The sequence below is a fragment of the Panthera onca genome, chromosome A3 (genome assembly GCF_046562875.1).
Source record: "Panthera onca isolate mPanOnc1 chromosome A3, mPanOnc1 haplotype 2, whole genome shotgun sequence".
NCBI classification, from domain to species: domain Eukaryota; kingdom Metazoa; phylum Chordata; class Mammalia; order Carnivora; family Felidae; genus Panthera; species Panthera onca.
The window spans coordinates 75,837,247-75,862,526 of record NC_138341.1 but is presented as its reverse complement, the minus strand read 5'-3'; the positions used below and the strand labels follow the sequence as shown (position 1 = coordinate 75,862,526).

At 39.4% G+C, this 25,280-nt stretch overlaps 1 protein-coding gene across 5 annotated transcripts in view; it reads left to right on the top strand.

Annotated features, from left to right (window-relative positions):
• CAMKMT (calmodulin-lysine N-methyltransferase) overlaps positions 1-25,280 on the top strand; it is a 405,610-nt gene that overhangs the window by 366,005 nt on the left and 14,325 nt on the right. For 4 of the 5 annotated variants that reach the window (XM_060607435.3, XM_060607445.3, XM_060607408.3 and 1 more), the window contains 2 exons: positions 14,341-14,415; positions 21,916-21,979. In XM_060607435.3, the coding sequence (XP_060463418.2) occupies positions 14,341-14,415; positions 21,916-21,979 (139 nt within the window). The remainder of the gene's footprint in view (positions 1-14,340; positions 14,416-21,915; positions 21,980-25,280) is intronic. The other variant, XM_060607427.3, reaches the window with a different exon arrangement.

Below are 25,280 nucleotides of genomic sequence, written 5' to 3'. Positions count from 1 at the left end.
GACCTTTGGCTAAAGAGTATTCTAAATGCATATCTATACTGGTAAAGATCTTCTGGAACAGGTTTCTCAAAATGATGCATGACCCATTTTCATAGGAATTACCTTGTGGTGCTTATTTTAAAAACAAAAGTTCCTTACTGAACTGGACTCCCCAGGGTTGTGGTTCATGAATCTCACATTTTAACAATCTCCCACGGTGACTGTAATGTATTTGGATCACAGATCACACTTTGATCAACTTGTTTTATTCCTACAATGCTGTTCAGTTTAGCATACCAACTGAAAGCATAAAGGCGAATCTATTGGATATCCCGCTATTTGTCCTTAGGAGAGGTGTTTTGTTTTGTTTTTTGTTTTGTTTTGTTTTGTTTTGTTTTGTTTTGTTTTTACCTTCCATGCTTTATTCCTCATGTTGGACTCTGGATTCCTATGGTGGCATCTTCGTGACGATGTAAATGGCAGTGGGAGGGGGAAAGTTGTACAGAGAAGGGAGAGTTCTGATTAGTTTCTTGTCTGCATCACAGCCTTTCGTTACTGGGATCCAACAAGAAGCACGCATCAGAGGTGGAAGAGTCCTTTGAGATAATCCACCAGCTGTTCTCAACCAGAGGTGGACTGTGTGCCCACCTCTGTACCTGTTTGTAATTATGTGGGGTATTTCTGTTTGGTTGTCACAATGCCTAAGGGTTGTTACTAGAACCGGAGGGAACAGAGAGAGTAAACATCCTACAGTACCAGGGACTACAGTTCAGCGTTGTCCTGTCCCAAATGCCAATACTACCCCAGTTGAGAAACACTCATCCTATACTAGTTGAGAAAAATGGAGATCCAGAAATTAACCTTGGATCACTTTTATAGCATTGCTTATTTTCTGGACTTTTTTTCTTTTTTTTTTTTGAATTGCTATATCTGTCTTACATACACTCTTCTTTAATTAAGTTTGTTAGTGAATAACATTTTTACCTAAAATATTTCACTAAATTAGCTGCTATATTCTAGTTCAACTTGTGTCATTCAGTTCAAGGTAATAAAATGTAATTTAGAGTCTGCTCCATGTAAAAGCACTATGGTGAGCCCTTTAGGGGTTACCATGAGTAACCCCTAAATATGAGTAAGGTGAGGTTTCAAGATATCCACATGAGACATAAGATACTTGCCCAACTACCAAAACACAAGACTGAGTCTGCTCTAGTTGGGTTACTCGTGTTTTATAAGTATAAAAAGAAGATCAGCCAATCCAAGGAAGAGGGATCTGACAAAGGGTCATGAAGGAGGTGGCCCTTGAAAGGCAAGAGAAGAAAAGCAGTTGAAGAGTGCATTCTAGATATGATAAGCAGGGAGGAAATCATCAAAGGCATAGAGGTAGAAAAGATGTGTCCAGGCAAATTTAGTTCTTTGGTGTGATGAATGGTGGCAGGGTAGAGGCCGATGACCAGTTAGAAAGTCATTGCATTGAGGTGAAGGTTGAAGGTGAATGATAGAGCACATAAAGGGACTTCTGAGGGATCAGGCAAAGTTCCATTTCTTGATCTGGGTGGTGGTCCCGAGTTTTTTAGCCTCATAACTAATTAAGATGCATATTTGCTTCACATAGTTTTCTGTTTCACTGTTTTAGGGTTGGTTTTTGTTGTTGTTTGGTTCTTGTTTTGTGTTGTTTTTTGTTTTTGTTTTTGTTTTTGTTTTGCTTGTTTCAAAGCCATCTCAGTGGTTCCAGAGAAAGGGAAAGAAGTAATCAGGCCTGATTAAGAGTGCAACCTGGTAAGCAAATATGGAGGCCATTCCAGAGAATTGACTATATGTGGGCACTAAAGAAAATAGGTGGAGTGAGAGAGCAGTTTGGGACATGATACATTCATGTGGTCATAGAACATAAATGTGTGTTCTATATGTGACAATAACTAGCAAGCGGTTAAGTAGGAGAGTTCAAATCTCAGGAAATGTGCCAGAAGATTTGGAGATCGACGTGAAGAGATAAGAGCAGAACTATGGAAACTGGAAGGTAAAAGAAGATGGCCAATGACAGAATCTTGGAAAATGGCTGTTTTGGAGGCAGAGTAATAGGAGTCAGTCAGGGACACAGAGAAGGAGCTGGAGATCGGAAGGCTGATGCAGGGTGGTGTGGCGTAAAACTGCTCCTTAACGGGAGCAGGGTCAGGTCTGGCAAATTGCAGAGCAGTGCTGGTGTCTGCTGGGGGAGAGGTCATATTGCAAGGGCAGGTGAATCAAAGGGAGTAGACTCCTCCTGCCAAACTGTTGATGGCAAAGGGAAAGAGACAAGTAGTATGTATGTCAAGGAGAAGCAGAGTTGAGGACAGCCAAGGAAGAAGAAATAAGTAATATATGAAGTGAGGCGGGGCCGGGGGGTGGATTTGATGGAGCAAGGATGGAAAGCAGTGCTTCTCAAAGCATGGTCCCCAGACCAGCAGCATCAGCACCACGTGGAAATTTGTTAGAAATGTGGATTTGCTGCCACCACCCCAGACCTACTGAATCGGAAACTCTGCGACTGAAGCCCAGCAATCTGTATTTTAACAAACTTTCTGAGCATTCTGATGCATGCTCAAGTTTGAAAAACACCGAGCTAGAGGAAAGAGGGAGTGGCTTAACCCTGCGCGTAGGTGGAAAGGACGGACTTTGAAAGGAAAGACTACTTCCTTTTAGATAAGAGGCAAAGAGAAAAGATGAAGAAGAGGGGAAAGATATCAGAGAGCCCCAGGCTTGAGATAAGGTCATCTTCGAGAACAAAGACCTGGGATGTTGGGGAGCTAAAAACAGAGATGTGTACATCCAGCCTCCAAACCCTTGCCTCCTATACACTTTGTCTAAGATGTAATTCCTCTTTCTGTTTCCTGTCCAAACCTGACTTTAACATCACATTCCACCTTCTACCTTCTTTAGCCTACTTTCCCCAACATGGCCCTCTGTAATTCTTTTGTTTCATTTCCAGATAAGACTATATGTTTCCTTTGACTGTTCTAATTTTGTTACTTAGAAACAGGTCCTCCTTGTCCTACGGTTCACAGCCTCCAGACAAGTGCTGAATAACCCTGCGGATGGACTGGCGCACAAGTTAGGAAATCAACAGATTGGTGTCCCTCCTCATTCTCGGTTTCTGTTCTAGATTTAGATTCCTTCCTCCAAGTGTCTAAGGCACCATTAGAGAAGCTTCTAGCATATGGCATTTTGAAACTCTATTAAAAGATCGGGAGAAATGGAGGGCCAAGTGATAGGGAATGGTTTGAAAGAAGAGAAATGATTCCCCAGTGTAGGTTAATACTATAAATGACTTGAATGGACCCTCCATAAGGGGGAGCTAAGCCCAGACAGTCTTTGAGAAGTAAGATGTAAGAAACCGTGGAAGGGTTCCTGGAGTCTGTTGCAAGGAAGAATGGGTGTAATATCCATGTGAAGAAAACCACTGCCTTCCCCACTGCTGGTAGGACAGCTTGTGTTTTGTTTTGTTTTGTTTTGTTTAATAAGTCTAAGTTCATTACATTTGGCAAACATCATCAAGAATTGTATCAGCATGGGGCGCCTGGGTGGCTCAGTCGGTTAAGCGTCCGACTTCAGCTCAGGTCATGATCTCACGGTTCGTGAGTTCGAGCCCCGCATTGGGCTCTGGGCTGACAGCTTGGAGCCTGGAGCCTGCTTCAGATTCCGTGTCTCCCTCTCTCTCTGCCCCTCCCCCGCTCATGCTCTGTCTTTCTCCTTCAAAAATAAATAAAAACATTAAAAAAATTTTTTTAAAGAATTATATCAGTACACTATTGCAAACACATAAGGGACAACAGTTTTAACAGCAGAATTAAAAACTGTGACTCGCTCCTCAACAAAGAATCTACAAATATAACGGTAAACAAATATTAACTGTGCGAATGTGAGAAAAGAAATACCTTAAATCTGTAGAAGGAAGGTTATCTGTGAACACCAGAATGAAATACAAATGAGATTAAGCATGTTTGACATTAGGTTTTATTATAAACTTAAAGCAGACTTTCTGTTTGAGAAATTTTTTTTCTTTTTTTCTTTTTTTAGTGTGAGTTTTAAATCACAAGGTAGGAGTCCTATCAGAAATTGACTTGGCTTTGCATTTCAGGTTGAAACTCCAAAGTCAAAGCCAGAATGAAAAAAAAAAAAAAGTCTAAGTTAGTGCAAGAATAAGGGAAGGGAAACTGATATTGAGCACCGATAATGCATCTTTCATATATTCTAGCTCATTCGATTCTTTATTGCTGTGCAAGGCAACTAACATCTGTTACAGATGAGGGCCATGATACTCTGCGTCTCTCAGCCCCACTGGCCTGTGAGTGGCAGAGCTGGTATTTGAACTCAGAACTTCCTAGCTACAAGCCCAGCATTCTTTCTGCTATGCTGTACCTGTTAAACTTACTGGGTTTGATATGCCTATAGGTATTCAGATTTTTCTAAAGCATGGGGAGTTCTGTAATGATGATTGGCTTTATATTTCTATCTGTAAAATTGTACTCTGCTTCGTAATGAATTTCAAACAAATAAGATTTTGACATTGTGGTCAAATAAAATGGTGACAACATAAATTTTTCTTCAGTGTCGGTGTAATTCTAGGTAACACATTGGCATGATTTGGGGATTTGGAAGAACCATCTTTTACTTGTCTTTGCATCTGAATGTTATGCCTTAGATTGTGTAAAGTCCATATAGGTCCAGGGGCTAGGAGTATTTATGTATACACCCTGCTGTCTCAAAAAGCATTTCCCTTTTAGCTTTTCCTTAACAGTTGTATTGAGGTAAATTGGCATCCAGTAAACTGTATGTACAATTTTGTAAGTTTTGAAATTTGTGTATACCCTTGAAGCCATCACCACAATCCAAATACTGAAAATATCTCTCACCCCCAAAAAGTTTTCTCTTGCCCTTTAATAATCCCTCCTTTTTGCTTCTTGAAGGTTCCTCCCTCCCCAGAAAACCACTGCTTTGTTTTCCCTCCCCTTATGTGAGTTTATATTTTCTAGAGATTTAAATAAATGGAATCATTCAGTACGTGCTTTTTTTTTTTTTAGAAAGTCAGTGTTCTTTCAGTCAGTAAGAATATTTTGAGATTCATCTGTGTTGTTGCATGGATCAATAGTTCTTTCCTTTTTATTCTTGAGTAGCGTGCCCTTGTGTGGATACACCACAATTTATTCCTGTTTTCACTCATCGATGAACTTTTCGGCTGTTGCCACTTTGGGGCTGTTATGAATGAAACTGTTAGGAATATTTATGTACACATACGGATATGTGGATATATTCTTTATATGGATATGTGCCTTCACTTCTCTAGTGTAAACCACTTACGAGTGGAACAGCTAAATCATATAGAGACACATATGTAATGTTTTAAGGAACCCAACAAACTTTTCCAAACTGGTTCTACTATTTTATATTCCCATCAGTGCTGTCAGAGAGTTCTGTTTTGTCCACAGCCTCTTCAACACTCGATATGGTCAGTCTTTTAAATTACAGCCTTTCTAGGGCACCTGGGTGGCTCAGTCAGTTCAGCGTCCTACTTTGGCTCAGGTCATGATCTCGTGGTTCGCGAGTTCGAGTCCTGTGTTGGGTTCTGTGCTGACAGCTCAGAGCCTGGAACCTGCTTCGGATTCTGTGTCTCCCTTTCTCTCTGCCCCTCGCCTGCTAACAACTGTCTCTCTCTCTCTCTCTCTCTCTCTCTCTCTCTCTCTCTCTTTCTCAAAAATAAATAAACATTAAAAATATTTTTTAAATTATAGCCTTTCTAATAGGTGTATAGTACTATCCCATTAGGGTTTTAATTTGAATTTCCCTAATTACTAATGATGTTGGGTATCTTTCTATGTGCTTATTTGCCACTTACATATCTTTGGAAAAGCATCTGCTCAAATGCTTTACCTACTTTTTTTTTTGGGTGGGGGGGTGCTTGTTTTCTTATTAACATACTCTGAGAGTTCATTATATATTTTTTATATGTTTATATGTAAGCTTACATGATATAACCTTTATCAGATATATGATTTGCAGATATTTCCACCCAGCCTGTGGCTTCTCTTTCCATTCACCTCATAGCATCTTTCAAACTACAGAAGTTTTCATTTTAATGAAGTCTAATTTACCAATTTGTTCTTTTATGGATCATGTATCTTGTGTCATATTTAAGAAATCTTTGCTCAATCCAAAGTTACAAAGATTTTCTCCTGTACTTTCATCTACAAGTTTTATAGTGTTAGGTTTTACATTTAATTTTATGACCCATTTGGAGTTAATTTTTTAATATGGTACAAGATATGTGTTGGAGATATATATATATATATATATATATTTTTTTTTTTTTTTTTTTGATGTGGATATCCAAATGCTAAAACACTATTTGTTGAAAATACTCTCCTTTATCCACTGAATTACCTCCATTTATTTAGGTCTTATTTAATTTCTCTCATCTTTTGTCAGAATTATCTCCAAGTATTTCATATTTTTATTCTACTAATGGTATGGATTGTTTAATGTTATTGTGAATGGTATGGAATTGGAAATTACAATTTCCAATTATGTGTTGCTTGTATAAAGAAATGCAACCGATTTTTGTATATTGGTCTTATATTCCATAAGCTTCCTAAACTCACTTGTTAGTTCTGCTTGGTATTTTTTGTATATTCTATTGAATATTCTACATAGACGATAGGGTTGCCTGCTAATAAAGACAGTTTTACTTGTTCCTTCCCAGTCTTGATGACCTTTTTTTTTCTTGCCTTATTAGATTGTCTAGAACCTCCAGTGCAATGTTCAATAGTGAGAGGAAGCATCCTTTCCTTGTTCTGATGTTTAAGGAAAAAAAATCTAGTCTTTCACCATTAAATATGATACTGGCTGTAGGTTTTCCCAGATGACTTTTTTCAGGTTGAGGAAGTTCCCTTCTGTTCTTAGGTTGCTGAGAATTTTTATCAGGCATAGATATTAGATTTTGTCAGTCAATGCATTTTCTGTATTTATTGAGATATGTTTTTTTTTCCTTTTCTAGTTCATTAATATGGTGATTTATTATATTGATCAATTTTTAAACATTAAAGCAACCTTCTTGTATCCCTAGGACAAACCTCACTTGATCATGACATCTATATCTATATATTGATATGTATTTATATACCTGTAGAGAATATATATATTTATTAATATATTTTATGAATACTTGTTATATTCTTATTATCCTCTTACTATCTGTAGAATCTGTAGTGATGCCACTTCACTCGTTCATGATGTTGGTGATTTATGTCTTCTCCCTGTTTTTCTAGTCAGTCTGACTAGAAGTTTATCAATTTTATTGCTCTTCTCAAAGAACCAGTGTTTGGTTTCACTGGTTTTCTATGTTGAAATTTTCTATTTTGAAATCTATTCCTATTTTGATTTTTCTATTATGTTTTTGTTTTCTATTTCATTTATTTTTGTTCTAATCTTTACTTCCTTTCTTCTGGTTATGTTGAGTTTAACTTCTTGTGTGTGAGGGGGTGCTTTTTTGTTTGTTTCTTTTGTTTGGAATGGAGTCTATTGACTTGAGACCTTTCTTTTCTGATATAGGCATTTTAGTGCTATTAATTCCCTCCATGTACTGCTTTGATATCATCCCACAAATTTTATATGTTGTATTTTCATTTTCATTCAATTAAAAATATTTTTCAGTTTCTGTTTTGATTTCTTCTTTGGATGCTAGGTTATTTACAAGCATATTATTTATTTTCTAAATATTGGAGATTATTTATAGAGAATATTGATTTTTATTTTAATTCCATGATGGGCAGGGAACATATTTTTATATGACTGGAAATCTTTTAACTTTGTTGAAAGTTAGAATAAGATCCAGAATGGGTAGGGATGCCTGGGTGGCTCAGTTGCTTGAGCATCTGACTTGGGCTGGGGTCATGATCTCACAGTTTGTGAGTTTGAGCCCCATTTTGGGCTCTCTGTTGTCAGCACAGAGCCACATCAGATTTTCTGTCCCCTTCTCTCTGTGCTTCTCCCGTGTTCATGCTCGCTATCTCTTTCTCTCTTTCGAAAATAAATATTAAAAAAAATATTTAAGAACCAGAATGGATATATTTTGGCAAATGCTCCATATCTATTTGAAAAAAAAAAAGTTTATTCTGCTATTATTGGGTGGAGTGTTCTATAAATATCAATTAAGTCATGTTGCTCAATAGCATTGTTAAAGTCATCTGTAACCTTGGTTATTTTCTGTCTACTTCAATTAATTATTGAAGAAGGAGTATTGAAATCACTCATTATAATTGTGGTTTTGTCTATGTTTTCTTGCAGTAATACCCATTTGGGCTTCAAATTAGAAGCTCTGTTATTAAGTTCATATACATTTAGAAGTGTTATGTCTCCTTCTTGAATTGGCCCTTTAACATTATAATGTGATCCGTTTTATACCCAATAATATTCTTTGCTCTGAAATCTACTGTCTGGCATTCACATAGGCAATCTGGAATTCTTCTGACTAGTGTTTCTTGGTATGTCTTTTTACGTTTAACCCACTTGTGCTTCACATTTAAAATACACTTATTGGGGTGCCTGGGTGGCTCAGTTGGTTTAGCATCTGAATCTTGATTTTTGCTCAGGTCATGATCCCAGGATCATGAGATTGAGCCCCACATCGGGCTCTGTGCTGAGTGTGGAGCCTGCTTAAGATTCTCTCTCTCTCTCTCTCTCTCTCTCTCTCTCTCTTTCCCCCTGTGCCCCTCCCCTGGCTCATATGCTTTCTCTCTCTCTCTAAAAAAAAAAAAAAATAGATTCACTGTAAACCTCATATACTTGCATCTAGCATTTTATTTACTTTTTACTTTTTATTTTTTTGAGAGAGAGAATGCAGTATCTTAATCCAACTTGACACTGTGCCTTTCATTTGGGGGCATTTATACCATTTTCACTGAATACAAGTACTAATGTGGTTAGATTTAAATCTGTCATTTTGCTTTTTGTTTTCCATTTGTTCCATCTTTTTCTTCCTCTTTTCATCTTTTTCTCCTTCCATTCTATTTTATCTCCTTTGTTGACTTATTAGCTATAATTTTGTTTAGCTGTTTTAGTGGTTACTTTAGGTTTTATAATATACATCTTTAGGGGCTCCTGGGTGGCTCAGTCGGTTAAGCGTCCAACTTCAGCTCAGGTCATGATCTCACAGTGTGTGGATTCGAGTTCTGCATTGGGCTCTGTGCTGACAGTTCAGAGCCTGGAACCTGCTTCGGATTCTGTGTGTCTCTCTCTCTCTCTGTCCCTCCCCCACTCATGCTCTGTCTCCCTCTGTCTCTCGAAAATCGAAAATAAATAAATGTTAAAAAAGAATTTTTTTTTAAGATTTACAATATACATGTTTAGCTTATCACAGTCTATCTTCAAGTGATGGACCACTTCATCTACACTATAAAAACCTTATCATAGTATACTTCTATTACTGCCCTCCCAGTATTTATGCTATTGCCTTATATTTTACTGAGGTATATGTTATAAGCTCCACAGTGCTTGTTATTTGTTTAGCTAGTCCATTATATTTCAAAGAGTTAAATAATTTAAAAAATCTTACATATTTGCCCATATTGTTACAATTTTTGGTTCTCATCATTTTTTTCTGTTGATTCATATTTTCGTCTGGTATGATCATTCTTCTGCCTGAATGACTTCCTTTACATTTCTTGTACTATAGGTCTACTGATGATTAATTCTTCGAGGTTTTGTATGTCTGAAAATACCTATTTTACATTTTGGGGGAAAGTATATTTTAACTGGCTATATAATTCTAGCTTGACAGATTTTTTTTTCCCATTCAGTCTTTAAGGATGTCAGTCCACTGTCTTCAGACTTGCCCATTACTCACAAGAAATATGCTGTCATTCTTACCTTTATTTATATATAATGTGTCTTTTTTTCCTTTGGGTGCTTTTCAGATTTTCTCTTTATCACTGCTTTTGGGCAATTTGATTATTTGTGCCTTATAGTTTTCTTCATGTTTCTTGTGCTTGGAGTTGGTGCAATCTCTTGATCTGTGGGTTAATAGTTCTCATTAAATTTGGAAACATTTCAGCCATTATTTCTTCAAATAATTTCCATACCTGCTCCTCCCTCGCTTCTGTCCTTTGGAAACTCAAGTTACACATATTTGAGGTCATTTAAATTTGCCCTACAGCTCAATCACTAAACCTCTTTTAATTTATTTCTATTCTTTGTTTCTATCTGTATTTCATTTTGGATAGTTTCTATTGCTTTGTTTTCAAATTCACTTATCTTTTCTTCTGAAATGTCTAATCTGCTATTAATTACATCTGATGTATTTTTTTCCTCTCAGACATTGTAGTTTTCGTCTTTAGAAGTTTGATTTGGGACTTTGAAAATATCTTTCTTGTTTCTATTCATTTCTTTAAATACAATGAATATCATTATAATAACTATTTCAATGCTCTTGTCTGTTAATATTAACATCTGTGGCAGGTTTAGACTGGTTTCAGTTGTTTGAAACCAGTTGTCTCATCATTGGTTGTATTATTTCAATTCCTTGTATGCCTGGTAATCTTTGATTGTATGCCAGGTATTTTATATTTTATCTTGTTGGAATCGAACGTTTTTGTATTCCAGTAAACGTTTCTGAATTTTGTTCTGGGTCACAGTTAAGTTATTTTGAAATAACTTTTGGGTCTTGCTTTTAATATTTATTAGGCAGAACCAGAGTAGCATTTAGTCTAGGACTAAATATTCTCCCCTACCGAGATAAGACCCATCTGAGGACTGTACCCGGTACCCTGTAAACTATGAGGTTGAATTGAAAATAAAGAGTTTAAACAATTTTTTCATGGATTTTTCCTGCAGAGGAGGAATTGGGAAATAGAGTTAAAACTGGAGGGTAAGTAGAGTGAAGATATTTTAGGAGAGAGAACTACTCTCCTAAAATTTTTATTTTATTTTAGAGAGGGAGAGAGAGAGAGCATGTGAGTGAGGGAAAGGGATAGAGGGGAGAGAGAGAGAGAGAGAGAGAGAGAGAGAGAGAGAATCTCAATCAGACTCTATGCCCAGATGGAGCCTGACATGAGGCTTAATCCCACGACCCTGGGATCATGACCTGAGCCGAAGTCAAGAGTTGGATGCTCAACTGACTGAGCCACCCAGGCACCCCAGGGTATGGCATCTTTAATTCATCTATGAAAACAGGCAGGAAGGCAGGGTATATGGGAACAGATGTTGTTAGGAGCATAAGTGTGGTGGTGAGAGTATGTGGAAGTTCTCATCTGATACCTGCAATTTTGACAGTATAAAGTAGGAAGCAAGGTGATCAGCTGAGAGTGAGGGTGAGAGAGGAAGTGTTAGCATTTTGAAAAGAGAAGGTAGTGCAAAATAGCAACCTGGGAGACTGGGGGAGTAAGTGGACAAGGGAAGTCTAAGTATAACTGTTAGACATCACCAAGAGTCCACTTGGGGTTCATGGTTATGAATCTAAAGCAAAGCCAGTCAGGATGCTTTTGTGCTTTCTCCAATCACACTCAGGTGCACAGGTGCAGTCTCAGAGCAGGCAGAGGGCTGGATTTAACAAACAGGAGGGAGTAAGAAAGGGAAAAGGGAGTAGAAGAATGGTTGAGATTAGAATACCTTCTGGAAGGGGTTAGCTGTGAAAGGGCTGGTCAGAGAGTAGGTCAGGATTGTAGTTATTCATAAAGACAAGGTCTTGAACAGTGTTGCTCAACAAATAGGCCATACACTGGAGCCAATATGTGAACTGCATGCTACTCATCTGCAATGAGGAAAGTTCAGAAACTGAAAGTAAACGTTTAGGAACACTACTGTGCTATCCAAGCATATGATCGGTGGACTTATATTTAGAATGTCTTGGCTTTTAAAATCTCATCTGTCTATTAATTTATATTGTATTTTATAAAAGGGTTGGTCTGCAACAGACTGGGTCTAAAAACCATAACAACAAAATCTGGTCCTTCCCCACAGCTAAAATACTGCTCTAGTGTACATGACCATCCTGTGAGTTATCTGAGAAGGGTGGAGGGCAAGGTCATTGGAAGAGAAGAACTGGAAGGCCCAGCTTCTTGAATATTGACGTCACCATCGTCAGTTTCCTTCCAAGATGGAAGGTCTCCTGATTGCATAGCTCCAGCGGGCACCCTTCTCGTCGTATGCTACGTGAACACCGTAACTCCAGAATACAGTGTGAATGGTGTTCTCAAGAAGGTGGCCATTGTTCTCTCCATTTTCAGCTGAGAAAGCAAACTCCAAGTTCACATAGCCAGTCAAGGAAGGAACCAAAATTTGAACCTAGGTGTGCCTGTCACCCCAAAGCTGAACTCTGTCTATACACCACTCTTTTGTCACATGCTTACCGTTATGGGGATAGCATGGCCATAAGCCTCATGAGAACTAAGACAAATGCCTTTTGGGAATGTGTTGTGGTCCATGTGGCCAAGCCAAGCATTTCAGTTTCTTTTAGAATCACTCGTTACATCTGCTGTGGTAATCCACAGCCAATTGCTATCTAGGCCCCTGTCTCTCCAATTTGTCTTTGTCGAATCAAAGGCTGAAGCACCCCAGGAATCCAACATGCAGTACCCACCACAGGATTTCCTACATTTTCTGTTCATGTGCTTTAGTAACTACTTATGTTTTAGAAGCACTTTCTAAATAATGGTTTACGGAATGGTAAGATTATGAGTAATTTTCACAGTTTTCTCTTTTTCCTAAAATTTGTGCGATGGGTACATTATTTTTATGATTTGAAAAGGTCAAGAATAGATCTATCCTTTCAACTAGCTTCTTCATGTAGTAACTTTTTAGGACTCTTAGGTCTCTGATGAGGGCTCAATGGGCCCGGTTTCCCAGGGAGCTGGAGTTCCAGCTGCACTGGAGGCCTCAGCATTTCCATAAAAGTTGATATCGGTTGTGTCCCACTCTCCTCAGGTGCATGGAGTTTCTAAGGAATTAATCTAAAAACAAAGTAAGCCTTAATCTCTTAGGGCTTCCCTGGTTTTTCCATTCCTTGGCTCTCCAGTAGGCCCAAGTAAGTAGAACAGTAGAGTTAATTTAGAAAGCTTGTCCAAGTGTCATGGCATGACACGTTCTTCTGGAAAGCCCTCCCTGGAGCTCTATTATGTCTGTATGCTTACACAACACATAGGACACAGCATCAGAATTATAGGTTTATGTATCTGCATGTCCTGCTAGGCTGCCATCATGAAGATACAGCCTGTGGCACAATGCAGGGCCTGCGACACAGTGGGTGCTCAGTAACAACGAGTTGATGAGTGAATGGGGAACTGATGCTCAGTCTGTATAGATATTTTCGTGGTGATGTGTTTAATCTTTTCTGCGTTAAGAAATTCACTACCACTTGTGTATATTAGCGTATAGCGGAAGAACTTTTGGACTTACCGACATAAGACTTAGTTTTTTTTATTCAAATATATGGCTTTTCACCCAGGGAAGATGGAGAAGAAATAAAGAACCCACCAGGAAAACCAAATATATCTGGACAGGGTTGAATGTGCTCACTCAGTTTGGTTTTAAATAGTAATCAAAGTAGAAGATAGGAGCACAATTTTCCTTTGAAAAATAGCACTGCAAATCACTTTCGATGTGGAAAGAGGAATCATTACAGTACTTTAATGTGGTAAAATGCTGATTATCCCCATTATTAATTAAAAGTAACTTAAAATCTTTGGTTGGCTTCATAAGCACAACTAGAATTTTTAAATATGTGCTATTAATTATTGTTGCTAATATGAGGTTTAAAACCTGATCCTCTTAGGGAGACTAAGTGGTAGGATGGGTGAATTTTAAAATGTGCCTAAAAACTAGAACTACCAAAAACGAAAGTTGGCTCTTCTTCCATCCTGCCAAATTGCTCATTCCCTCAATCAGAAAGGCAAAGGCAACTGACATGCCAGGCAAGATAGATACACACTAAGTTTCATATCATTTATTTTTATAAATTTGTATTCCAGTCAGACGGGGAATACTTTGATCTCAATATGTACCTCATTGATGTTAAGAGTCTGGACTCATTGTAATGACTACGGTAAAAATAAGATGTTTTTCCCTGGTTCATCTACAAAAAAAAAAACTATAAAAACTAGCACAAGCTTAACTATTGTATCTAAATAGAGAATTCTTCCTCTTCTAGATTTGAAGACTAAGTAAAATACAGAACAGACAGTTACATCCTTAATTTTTTTATTATACCTTTTGAAATAATTTGTATATACCTTTTAAATAATTTCAAGTGCCACAAAAAATAATGTTAATAGCTCAAAATCAAAAGTTAAAAAAAAAAACCCTAAGTATAATTTTTAAAATCTTTTTCTCCTCAAGCGTTTTACGATGGGATAATGAGACAGATGTCTCTCAACTGGAAGGACATTTTGACATTGTTATGTGTGCTGACTGGTAAGTACATAAAAATCATAAAACTCCTGTTAGAAAAAATAGCTTTGCTGGAGTAATTGGGCTGTGCTGCTTTGCTGACGGCTAAGTCAAGTCAACAAATGAAGCACAAAGCCACCTTAACCTCAACAAATTAATATTCATCTCCATGTGACAGTTATAAGGTAGTCTTCTATCACACAGTAACTTCTACCACATTATTTCCCAAAGATTGATTTTGAGAAGCATTTCCATTTTCTGGAATTGCCTCTGTTTCATGCTTGACGTATCAGTAAATGGACGACTTAGGCAAATTGCAAATAATTATGGCTCGGAGAGGAATAGTCTGGAGAAAAAGGAGTTTATCAACACAAACAGCTCAATTAGCTTACTTCTTAGGAGAGATCTGACTATTGAGATAAGGGAATATAGGTACATGTATGTACACGCACGTATATGCTCCTACAAATAAACGTATTTGTGGAATATCTTCGGGGAAATATCTTTTCTTAAAATGTATCTTTGTTATCTAAATTTTCAATGTATTCAATTATGATGTTTAATTATACACAAAACAGGAATTATAAAATTACATTTTATTGTTATGCAAATAACATTAAAATCTCTGTCAGGTGCCTGCGTTTTAAAAATAATTTACATTAGATATTTTGTCTTCTCTTTTAGCTCAATCTACTTATTGTTAATGAGAGCCTGATCCCAAGTTGCAGGATAAATATGTATCAAACCTTAATAATTATCTCAAATAATCTTAGGTATTTTCTTCATGCACGTCGAATAAGAATTATTTCACCATACGGGAAACGTTGACAGTTCTAAAGTATTTTTTTCCCTGGTAAGAGTAAGATGTTATTTGTCGTTTTATCATGGTTTTATGACACTTTAGATTTGAAAACACAAGTTCGGATTTTGAAGAAGTTCTATTGTATCAATCAACCCAATTACGAGATCCGGAACCTGGAGACAACTTTCCCCAGAGAGAAATGGGATGAAATTTTCAGGCCGTCATTATTATTATTATTATTATTATTCTAAATAAGATTTTCAATAGGTAACTCTTCTACGTAAGTCATTGGAATTAGATTTGCTTTCTTTTTTCTTCTGAAAAATACTTCTCAAGGGAAAAGAAGGAATTTGTTCTATTTCTAGTTTTCCATGGCCTTTTAGTGTCTTTGCACCCAATTTCAGAAAACCTTGTTCCAAAAGAGGGAGAAACAGATTTTGGACTAATCGTTGGTATGGTGCCTAATGTTATATCCCTCATCTGATCAAAACCAAGGCACTAAAACTTCACCATATGATTTGAGCAAGTAATTTAGTAACTGCCTCTCCTCACCAAATATGAGAAAGGATCCTCCAGGTTTCATTGCACAGGTGAAGATAATGCTGGCAGGATTAGATGAGATTAAGCATGAAAGATCAGAGAGCAGCAGGAAGAGGGAAGCAGGGAGGCATCTTCTTGGAGGTTTAGACAGGGTCGCAGGCGTGGGCTCTGATATGTGGAGAAAGTCAGGTCTGGCTGGGAGATTTAGAGTTAAATGTGTCCCTTACACAAATATCAGAACAGCCTGGCTTTGTCAGGCCCTGTGCTATGGACACTCACACCATGTCATCCTATTTGTACCAGAGAGACAAGCAGCGGAAGTAAGATTTAAGCTCTTTTCTGATTAATGTTCTCAGGTTAAAAATAGCCACACAGCATGTTTGAGAAATATCTTTTTTTTCCCCTAGTGAACAACAGGGTCACGTACAACCGGTATACATAATGCATATTCAGTTAAGGCTTTCATTGCAAATACATAACATAGCACAATGTTAGATGTATACACACACACACAGACACACACACATCTAGGAGCTATGTGAGTATTTATGGATTCAAATGAACTAAATATACCAAGTTTTATTTTATAAATGGCTTTTCTATGCGTGAGTTGTTAAGTTTTTTTTTCCCCCTGGTGTCATAAGTGCCAAAATGTCAGCCTGTTTATAATTTCCCATTTGTAAATGTGAAACATTAAGCTAGTCTCACTGCAATGCCGATATTATTTCCAAAAGAAATGCTTTGGTAATAGTCTCTCTTCATATTCACAGGGATGGGTAAGCTGCTTAGAAACTTAGAAAGCACAGTGATATTTTTAATATGCATGTTGTACACATAGCAGTGAAGCAAAGGCTCCGTGAGCTCTTTATGTCCTGACGGTTTGGTGTTGCTCTGTCAGTGATTGGCGTGGGTGATGCTTCTGGGGACGGGCAGGCAGACCATGCTGCATTTTTTTTTTCCACAATGTTACAGAGGAGGGGAAAAGAAAAAACAACTCTCTTTAGACACCACCTCCAAGATGAAACTTGAAATACTCAGTGGCAGAAATAGGTGCCACGCATAAACAGATCACACTGCCGCACACCGTCCTTTAGTTATTATCCGTGAGATCTGGATTAAGGCCATAGGAATATGAAGCAAGAGTTGGAGTTCAAATATTAGGTTCATGGATTAAATCCTTACTGAAGCATTTCCAGCAAGGGTGGCATTGTCTGATTCTCTGAATAGCTAACCAGTGGGACTGCTTGATCCCATTTACATGAAAACAAACCCCATTCACAAACCTATTCCAAACCCACGTTGCGGTTCAGGGAAAATGCACATGATTACAAGAGGGAGCGGGTGATATGTTTATGTTTTTAAATCATTCATATATTCATATATTTACATTCAAACATTCATAAACCTGTGGGCTGTGGGGGAAATGACTTCTTTCCCAGAAGAGACGGTCTCCTTCGCTCACGTCTAAATTTAGGAGCTCCCCAGATTCTAAAATAAAGAGGCAAGCTGCGAAAGCGAGCCAGTATTTCACCATTCAGCATTTTTGACAATGAAATATAGTTTCATGGTTCAACAGTTTCTAAATAACTTGTAAAATGTCAACTTTGAAATAAACAAGAGGAAAAAAATTGAGGTACACCTGCGAAAGGATGCTGTTGACAAACATCACAATATTAGAATATTTAACCACAGGTGTAGAAGAAAAACCTGCCTATTAAGTTCCTCGGTTGACTTGTTTAACATCGAATTTAATGTAAGAGTTCCTTTCTACCCGAATGCAGTCCAGCCTGGTCCTTGCTGAGTTTAGATTAGCACATGATTGTTAATTTTCAGCCTGCCTTTCCAGACTCCTGTTCAATCACAATAATCTCAGAGTCTGGAAGTAAGATTTTTTTTTTTTTTCATCCAATGAACGCTTTCATTCAGTGTTCGATGGCTGTCCAGTTTATTGTAGCTCTGCAATAAATAAAAATGATTCTGTATGTTTGGATTCTCTAAAGGCTTGGAAAGGAAGTCTAAAATGCCACCCATAGCCTGATGCATCGCGCTAGGTCCGCAGGACAGTCAGCACTGTGCCTGCAAGCGCCGTCTGAGACTTTGTGGAGAAATGGAGGAAGGTTACACCACCCCACTGGCTCTCTTAGCATTTTTACACTATGTATGGTGGGTTGTTCCTATTTTCTATTATTCTAAATGATGAAAAAAGTTTGATTTTTAAGGTGTGTTTGTGGCAACAAAAAAAAATTTTTTTTTCTCAAAACAGGCTCTAGAATATCTTTGTTTTCTTCCAGATGCTGTGCTCGTGGATAGTTCTAAATCGCAGCCTTCCCACCTGAAAAACTCTTTAACCCAAATGCGGCCAGCCCTTTTACCTAAACTCAGCCATACCTAAAACTCAGTCCCAAAGAAGATAAACAAATTGTCAAAGATCTGGCACCCTAAGGGGTAGCCCCACAGGCAATCAGACCCCCATCAACCCTGGCTGCACAGCAATCAGTTGATAAATATTGATAGAGGCCATTCTTCTGAAAGTTAAATCTTTAACTTAGCACATGTCATCTTAAAGATTGCATAGAGACCTTCCTTTCTGTGGATACTGACCGAGAAATGTCTCCTTGTCCACTGCACTCATTAATTAATTTGTCTATGAGTGGAGGGTTGGGTGCTCTGTGCTCTGCCTAAAACTCTGATTCTAAGGGAGGCGGTGAAAATGGCCTAGCACCTTTCCTTTGTCCTGAAATCAGACCAGATCAATGGAACAAAGCAAGTGTTGATTCCACAAGTGCATTATATAGAGGGCTGTGTGTGTGTGTGTGTGTGTGTGTATTTTAATAGCCAAACTAGTGCAACTGTCCATGTATTTTGATCAGTAACAGAAGGGAGAGTTGAAATGGTATCTCCATTCCAATCAGTGACCCACTCAGCCTTTTTTAAATAGATCCACTTAAGCTGCTGTTGTTCTCAGAGCCCATTAGGACTTATTTAAGGGGTGAATTTTCAGGAGATTATACATCACTCCCACTAAAGCACATTGAAATTGCTCATATGACGTATCCTACAAAGCATTATACATTCTGCCTCAGAGCTAAGTAGAAAGGTGAGCTGCTTGGAATCAAGACTTATTAGAGAACTGTAAGAATTACTTTTGGGAAATTTGACTTGGAAGGATGGAGTAGACAACACTGCCATTCAAATACCTGTGTGGAATGGGTGCTTGGGTGTTAAGGTGCATTTTCCAGTAGGCTGCAATATTAATATCTTTGTCATATCACCAACGTTGAGTGGAAACAGGGCTTTATAAGGTTATGTTTTAAGCTCAGTTTTTAAGGTGCTGATTATTTCTGACAGTCTTACCAGCTCATAGGATGCACAGGTACAAACTGAAGAGCAGTCTTTTGCTTAATGTTGCGTATCATAACCAGCCAGCTCTCCTACGGGCCTGAATAACTGACAGAGATATTGTCCCACAATGATAGTCATTTTAAAAAATAAAACCAGGGTGCTTAATTATTAAAATTTAAGATATTATTGGGGCGCCTGTGTGGCTCCATCTGTTGAGCATCTGACTTTGGCTCAGGTCATGACCTCACAGTTCGTGAGTTCAAGCCCCACTTCAGGCTCTGTGTTGACAGCTCAGAGTCTGGAGCCTGCTTCGGATTCTGTGTCTCCCTCTGTCTCTGCCCTTCCCCTGATATCTCTCTCTCTCTCTCTATCTCTCTCTAAAAATAAATAAATAAATAAATAAATAAATAAATAAATAAATAAAATTAAAACAAAATTAAGATATTACTACCTCACTAAAGAATAGGGTATACAGTCCTGAAGAGAAAACTTTAAAAAAGACCAAGATAGAATTTGATTCCTTTCTTTTTTTTTTTTAAATTTTTTTTAACGTTTATTCATTTTTGAGAGACAGAGAAAGACACAGCATGAGCGGGGAAGAGGCAGAGAGAGAGGGAGACACAGAATCCGAAGCAGGCTCCAGGCTCCGAGCTGTCAGTACAGAGCCTGACGCAGGCTCGAACCCACAAACTGCAAGATCACTACCTGAGCCGAAGTCGGATGCTCAACCAACTGAGCCACCCAGGTGCCCCAAACTTGATTCCTTTCTTATCAACCCTTAATGATTATTAATCACTGACTAATATGACTTATGGGCAAGTTTTTGTAGCATTTGAATTAGACACACTCTAAGCTCTAAGATTTAGTGGGGTTTTTTTGTGGTTTTTTTGGTTGTTTTTTTTTAATGGAATGATAGGAACATTTTCCCCTGGCTCACCCTCAGGTTGTCCTGATTGATGGATGGAGCGGGATAAGGTTCCCACTCTAGATATGATTTTAGCTCATCTTTAAAGGATTCTTTCTCCGATGCTCAAAGCATCCTTTTATAGAAGAACCTTCTACTGTACACGTCATGGTGAAACCCAAGCACTGACTTCCTGGCAATTTTTCATACACTGCTCTCCCCCACTCCTTTCTCAAATGAGAGACTTGGAAGAGAACCAACCTAATTGGTGGAACTTTCTACCCAAGTGTTGGTTCTTCCTTGACAATTCCTTAACAATACCCGTAAAGAAGTGCGGACAGCCTGTTTGAGGGTCATTGAAACCAACACCGTACGTAAGTTGCTCGATTTCAAGAACTGTGTTTCTCTACCAGTCAGGCAGTAAGCAGATACTTACAGAGAGTACCTTCTGGGTGCGTATGTTGGTTGTGCTAGAACTTGTAGTGTGTAAATGAAGAGAGACCAGGAGCTCCTTGAGGATGGGAACTTTGTTTTATTCACAGCATGTCTCCAATGCCTAAAACAGCCCCTAGTATGTAGTAGATGATCAACAAATATTTGTCACCTAATATTTATTATTCATTTGATGCCCACCACAGCCACGTAGGTGGGCGTTTATGGACCAGGAAACCGAGGCCTCGTGTGAAGCAACGTAGCCACACATAGTAGAAAGTTCAGAGCCAGAAGTCTATTAAACCCTGCACTGGGCTCCCCACTTGCCTGCAGTTTGACTCGGCACAGCAGCCCTCCTACTGAAAGGTGGTAGTCACGCTGAGTTCAGAGGAGGATGATGAGGCAGGGCCCTCGAATCTGTGGTGTTTACTTATGCTATGTGAGGACCAGGGAGGCCAAATCAGAGGGACCCACACCAAACTGCAGCATTAGAAACGGGAGGACGAGGCTCCACTTAGGCCCCTTATGAGGTGGCTGATTCACAAGGCTGCTCAGTGCTTTAGTCCACAAGTCCCAGATAAGACAAATCTGCCCCAGGTTTCCAAGAGCAGGCCTGGTAAAGAAGGCTTAGCCTGACCCAACCAAAGGGGTGACAGAGCAACAAACGGAAATTCTCAAAAGAGGGGGCGTCTGGGCGGCTCAGTCAGTTAAGTTCAGGTCATGATCTCATGGTTCATGAGTTTCAGCCCCACATCAGGCTCTGTGCTGACAGTGAAAAGCCTGGAGCCTGCTTCAGATTCTATGTCTCCCTCTCTCTCTGCCCCTCCCCTGCTCATGCTCTCTCTCTCTCTCTCTCTCTCTCAAAAATAAATAACCATTAAAAAAAAAAGAAATTCTCAAAAGAGAAGAAAAATGAAAAATCACAGTGAACTCGAAAAAAATCAACATGGAGGTCAAAGGAGAAAAACCCTGTGTGATACCTTGCCTAAACCTGGTCTTTGTTTCTGGAACTGTTTACTCCTAGGTCAGTGGTTGAGTCTGACCTCAGTGCTGCTGTTAGTCACTGAAACCCATCACCACCTGAGATCTGTTCTGTGGTTTGGGCATCAGAGGGCTGGTGTTTGTTTCTGGAGGGTGGCCTCATAGTGCCCTCCGTTGGCTGATGGCCCAGGTCTATATAAACTAGGCTCTCATGACAGGAAGTGTTACATCTCAACCAGATGATCCCCCCAAATGGCAGCTTAGAAATTGTCCCTTTGTCACTCACACATGACCCAGTCATGTGTGAATCCTGGCCAGTTGCATGTTGATGACTTGGCTTCGGGTGGATAACACCAACCACAATATCTTTTTTTGTTCCAGTGAGACACTTGAATGGAAGGAAACAATTTCTCCTTTTTTAGTGTTGAGTAAACATGTGTAATTAGTCTTGTACTTATCTCCATTAGTATCATTAGACTTGGAACCCAGTTTAATCTGGATTCTGCTCTCTTCTCAATGTCAGCCTGTTTCTGGACCAGTACAGAGCCAGCCTTGTTGATGCAATAAAGAGATTACTCCAGCCCAGAGTAAGTATGTTTCTATTTTCTCCTGAACACTGGCTTCAGAATAATTAGTCTGTGCACAAAGATGGAGAGAGTAATGGAATGGCAGGATTAATGTCATGTAATACTTTAATACTTATTATGTCCAACTTCAATTGGGTCTTCTGATCTATCAGATTCTTTCCTAATCACAACTAGGAAACTTCTTACCCTTGGCCTTCTGATAAGGAACACAGTGGGTAGTAAAATAAATGAAACCGCTTCAAAGATAGTGTGAGATTATTTTTATCAAAGAATTTCTTGAGTCTTTTCCTTTGATAACAATATCTTCATATTAAAGTAGAAGTATGATATTGAAAGTTTTCTGTTGACTTCTGTCATTTTAAATGCCTTCAATGGTAACCTTTGTCATTGGGTATTTATTTATTGCAAAAGAATATTTTTTCTTTTTATTTCTGTTTATATCAAAAAAATAGGACTTCAGATGAATCTGTATATTAAAAGTTCTTTGCTTTAAAAGGAAGCCATTATTTACATATTATAAACATTAGGTCACAATGAAGCCAAGCATGGCATAAAATATTGTGCACATTTTTACATTTATATATCCATTTATGCCTGTGAGTAAATTACAGAGTTTGTAGCCATTCTTATTTTGTTGGGCTGTTCCACTAAGCTAGGAGGTCCTACAGCCTAACCGGAGAGTTAATATACATCTATTTAAAGTAAGAAAACAAGTTTAAAGCTCATGCATTAAAAAAAAAAATCTTATAAGTATGTAAGACTCTTGCTGTGCCCTAGGAATTTAAAATAGGTTAACAATGTTAATGCAGTTCTAAGACAGGTACTCATATTTGTCTGAGAAAGGACTGCAGCGTGTGTGTGTGTGTGTGTGTGTGCGCGCGCGTGTGTGTGTGTAAAAGTATTTTCTAAAGTTTTGTTTCAAAAGTCTTTTTAAGAAGGTTTGCTCTAGTTCTCTGACCTCGATGAGACTTATGGACTAATACCTTTCAATCTTTCTTTTATATCTTATTCACATTGAAGGTTCCCAGAGCAATTTGATAATCGTCCTTTGCCTTATGCTGTTGCTTTTTATTTTGTTATCTCTGTGTAGCTCAGAAACTTTAAATAGGCCTCTCAGAGGAGTAACCACAGCTTGGTAAGTGGTAATCAATTAAATTAAATTGGCCTTCTCAATTCCCCCTGTGAGGTGGGTAGTAGGTCTTGAGGCAAGGAAGGGGCATGCTCCAAGCTATTGATGGCTGCTGCCATGGTTGAATGAGCAGCCCAAGTTGAGGGTAGAAGAAGGAATTGGGAGCCTCCTCATCCCCCCCACCCCCACCATTAGCCTTGGGTGATTCTTGTGAGCACTTGCAAGGTCAGGATTTTCAGAGAGGGCATGGAGATTCTTGGATGTAAAGGCCTCTGTGAAAATGTATCATACATAAATACAATGCTTTCAAGGACTCCTGGATCTCACGCTGCACAGACAGGACTTCACCAACACCCTTCAAAGCCTATTTGTGGCAAATGCTCCATTTGTCAGAGATTTGCATGATTTACCTAGGATCTATTGTAAATCTTTCAAATGATTTCCAATGGAAAACCGTCCAGGCTGTGGATAGTCCTAAACGCGGATTGGGCTGGAATCTCTAGCAGCTTCTTCTACACCCTCCAGTAAACCCTGAACCTTGCCTGAAGTGTGGCTCCACGGAGCAGCCCTCCTAGTGACAGCCGATACTCACCGTTAGCTCGAGAAGGACGAGGCAGGACCCTGGAGTAGGTGGTACTTGCCCATTCTACGTGAGGAGCAGGAAGGCCAAATCAGAGAGGCCTGCCCTGAACCGCAGCATTCGAGATGGGAGTAGGGAGCCTTGCTTAGGCCCCTCATGGGATGGTTGATGCCCAAGGCTGCTGGGTGTTCTCGCCCAAGGTGTCAGAGACCCACCATGAGAGGGGAAATCCAAGTTGTGGGTGGCACACGGATATGCCCAAATTACCGCCCAGGAATCTCCTCCCCATTGGAAGCAAGGCACTTGCACTTCCTGGGCCTCCACCAGGTGGGTGGTAGAAGGATCACATAGACTTGGCAGTGGCCACCAGGAGCTCCGTATCTTGCACCAGTGGGCTGGTTACCCGGAGCGGGGGGGTAACCAGAGCAAAAACTGACCCCTTCCCCTCTTAGGTCTCAGGACTGGCTGTTCTGCTGCCATAGGCTCTCCTCCTGCGGAAATCACTATCTAAGACTAAGAGAACATGAGAGGTTTATTCCATTACAATTAGAGCTGCTTTTAACGTTCTCTTGAGCCCAGACAACTTCTCCATGGTTTTGTGGCCCTGGTGTTAAAAAGGTGTCACAAGAGGCCCACAAAGAAACAACTTGGGGGGCTCCATTAGTGGATCCCAACTTCTGGGTTCAAGGCTCAGCAAATTCAGTGGGAGATAAAAGCCAAGTTCTCAGGGTGCTCTGTGAAAACTATTTCAGCCAAATGCTTCCAAATGCCCAGGAGGGCCCCAGTTTCTGCTGGGAAAGCAGGTAAAGCTAGAGGGTGAAGTCACAAATATCTGCATACAAAACCCAAGTCTGCTCTTACTATCAAGGCTCTCTGAGCCCAGAGTTTCATCACCTCCGGGTGAGGGAGGAGTAAATCTTACCTCCTCCTGATGTAAAGTATTTGCATATGTAAATGCCCAGCCCAGTGCCTGGTGCATGGGATGTGCTCCAGGATGAAAACTGGCTGTTTATTATTGCTCTATTAGCTTGTCAGGGTTAATACCCATGAGACACTTGTCCAAAGGGACACTTGACTTGGCCGATGGAGGGTGGTGTGGGACATGAATCTAGGCCCAAGTTCACACTAGCAGGCTCTGGAACTCAATCTCTCTCACCAAGTCCTTCTTCTGGAGGGAAGGTATGCTTGTTCTCTGGAGTCTGAAAGTTTAAGGTTCAGATGGGCCACTTACTGGGTTCATCTCATGAAGCCTCAGTTTCCCCCATGTGTAAAATGGGGAGGGAACAAGCCAACGCATCAGAAAGCTTTAGCACACACACACCACTGGCTCTGAATATATTTTAGCTCCTAAAGAAGAACCAGAGAGACTTTCTGACTGTGGTGAGGACAGAATATTTCCTTGCAGATATGCCGGTGGGAGGGGAATACACCATTCTCTTGACCCAAACTTTGGTGATTTCTGCACATACCTGCACATACAGCGTCTCCCCCGCACCCAGGTCCTGCATGCCTTGCAGCGGGTCCCTCGGTCCCAGGAGGACTGTCCGCATGGATGAAGATGACACTTTTGGCTACAGATAGAGTGAGAGGAG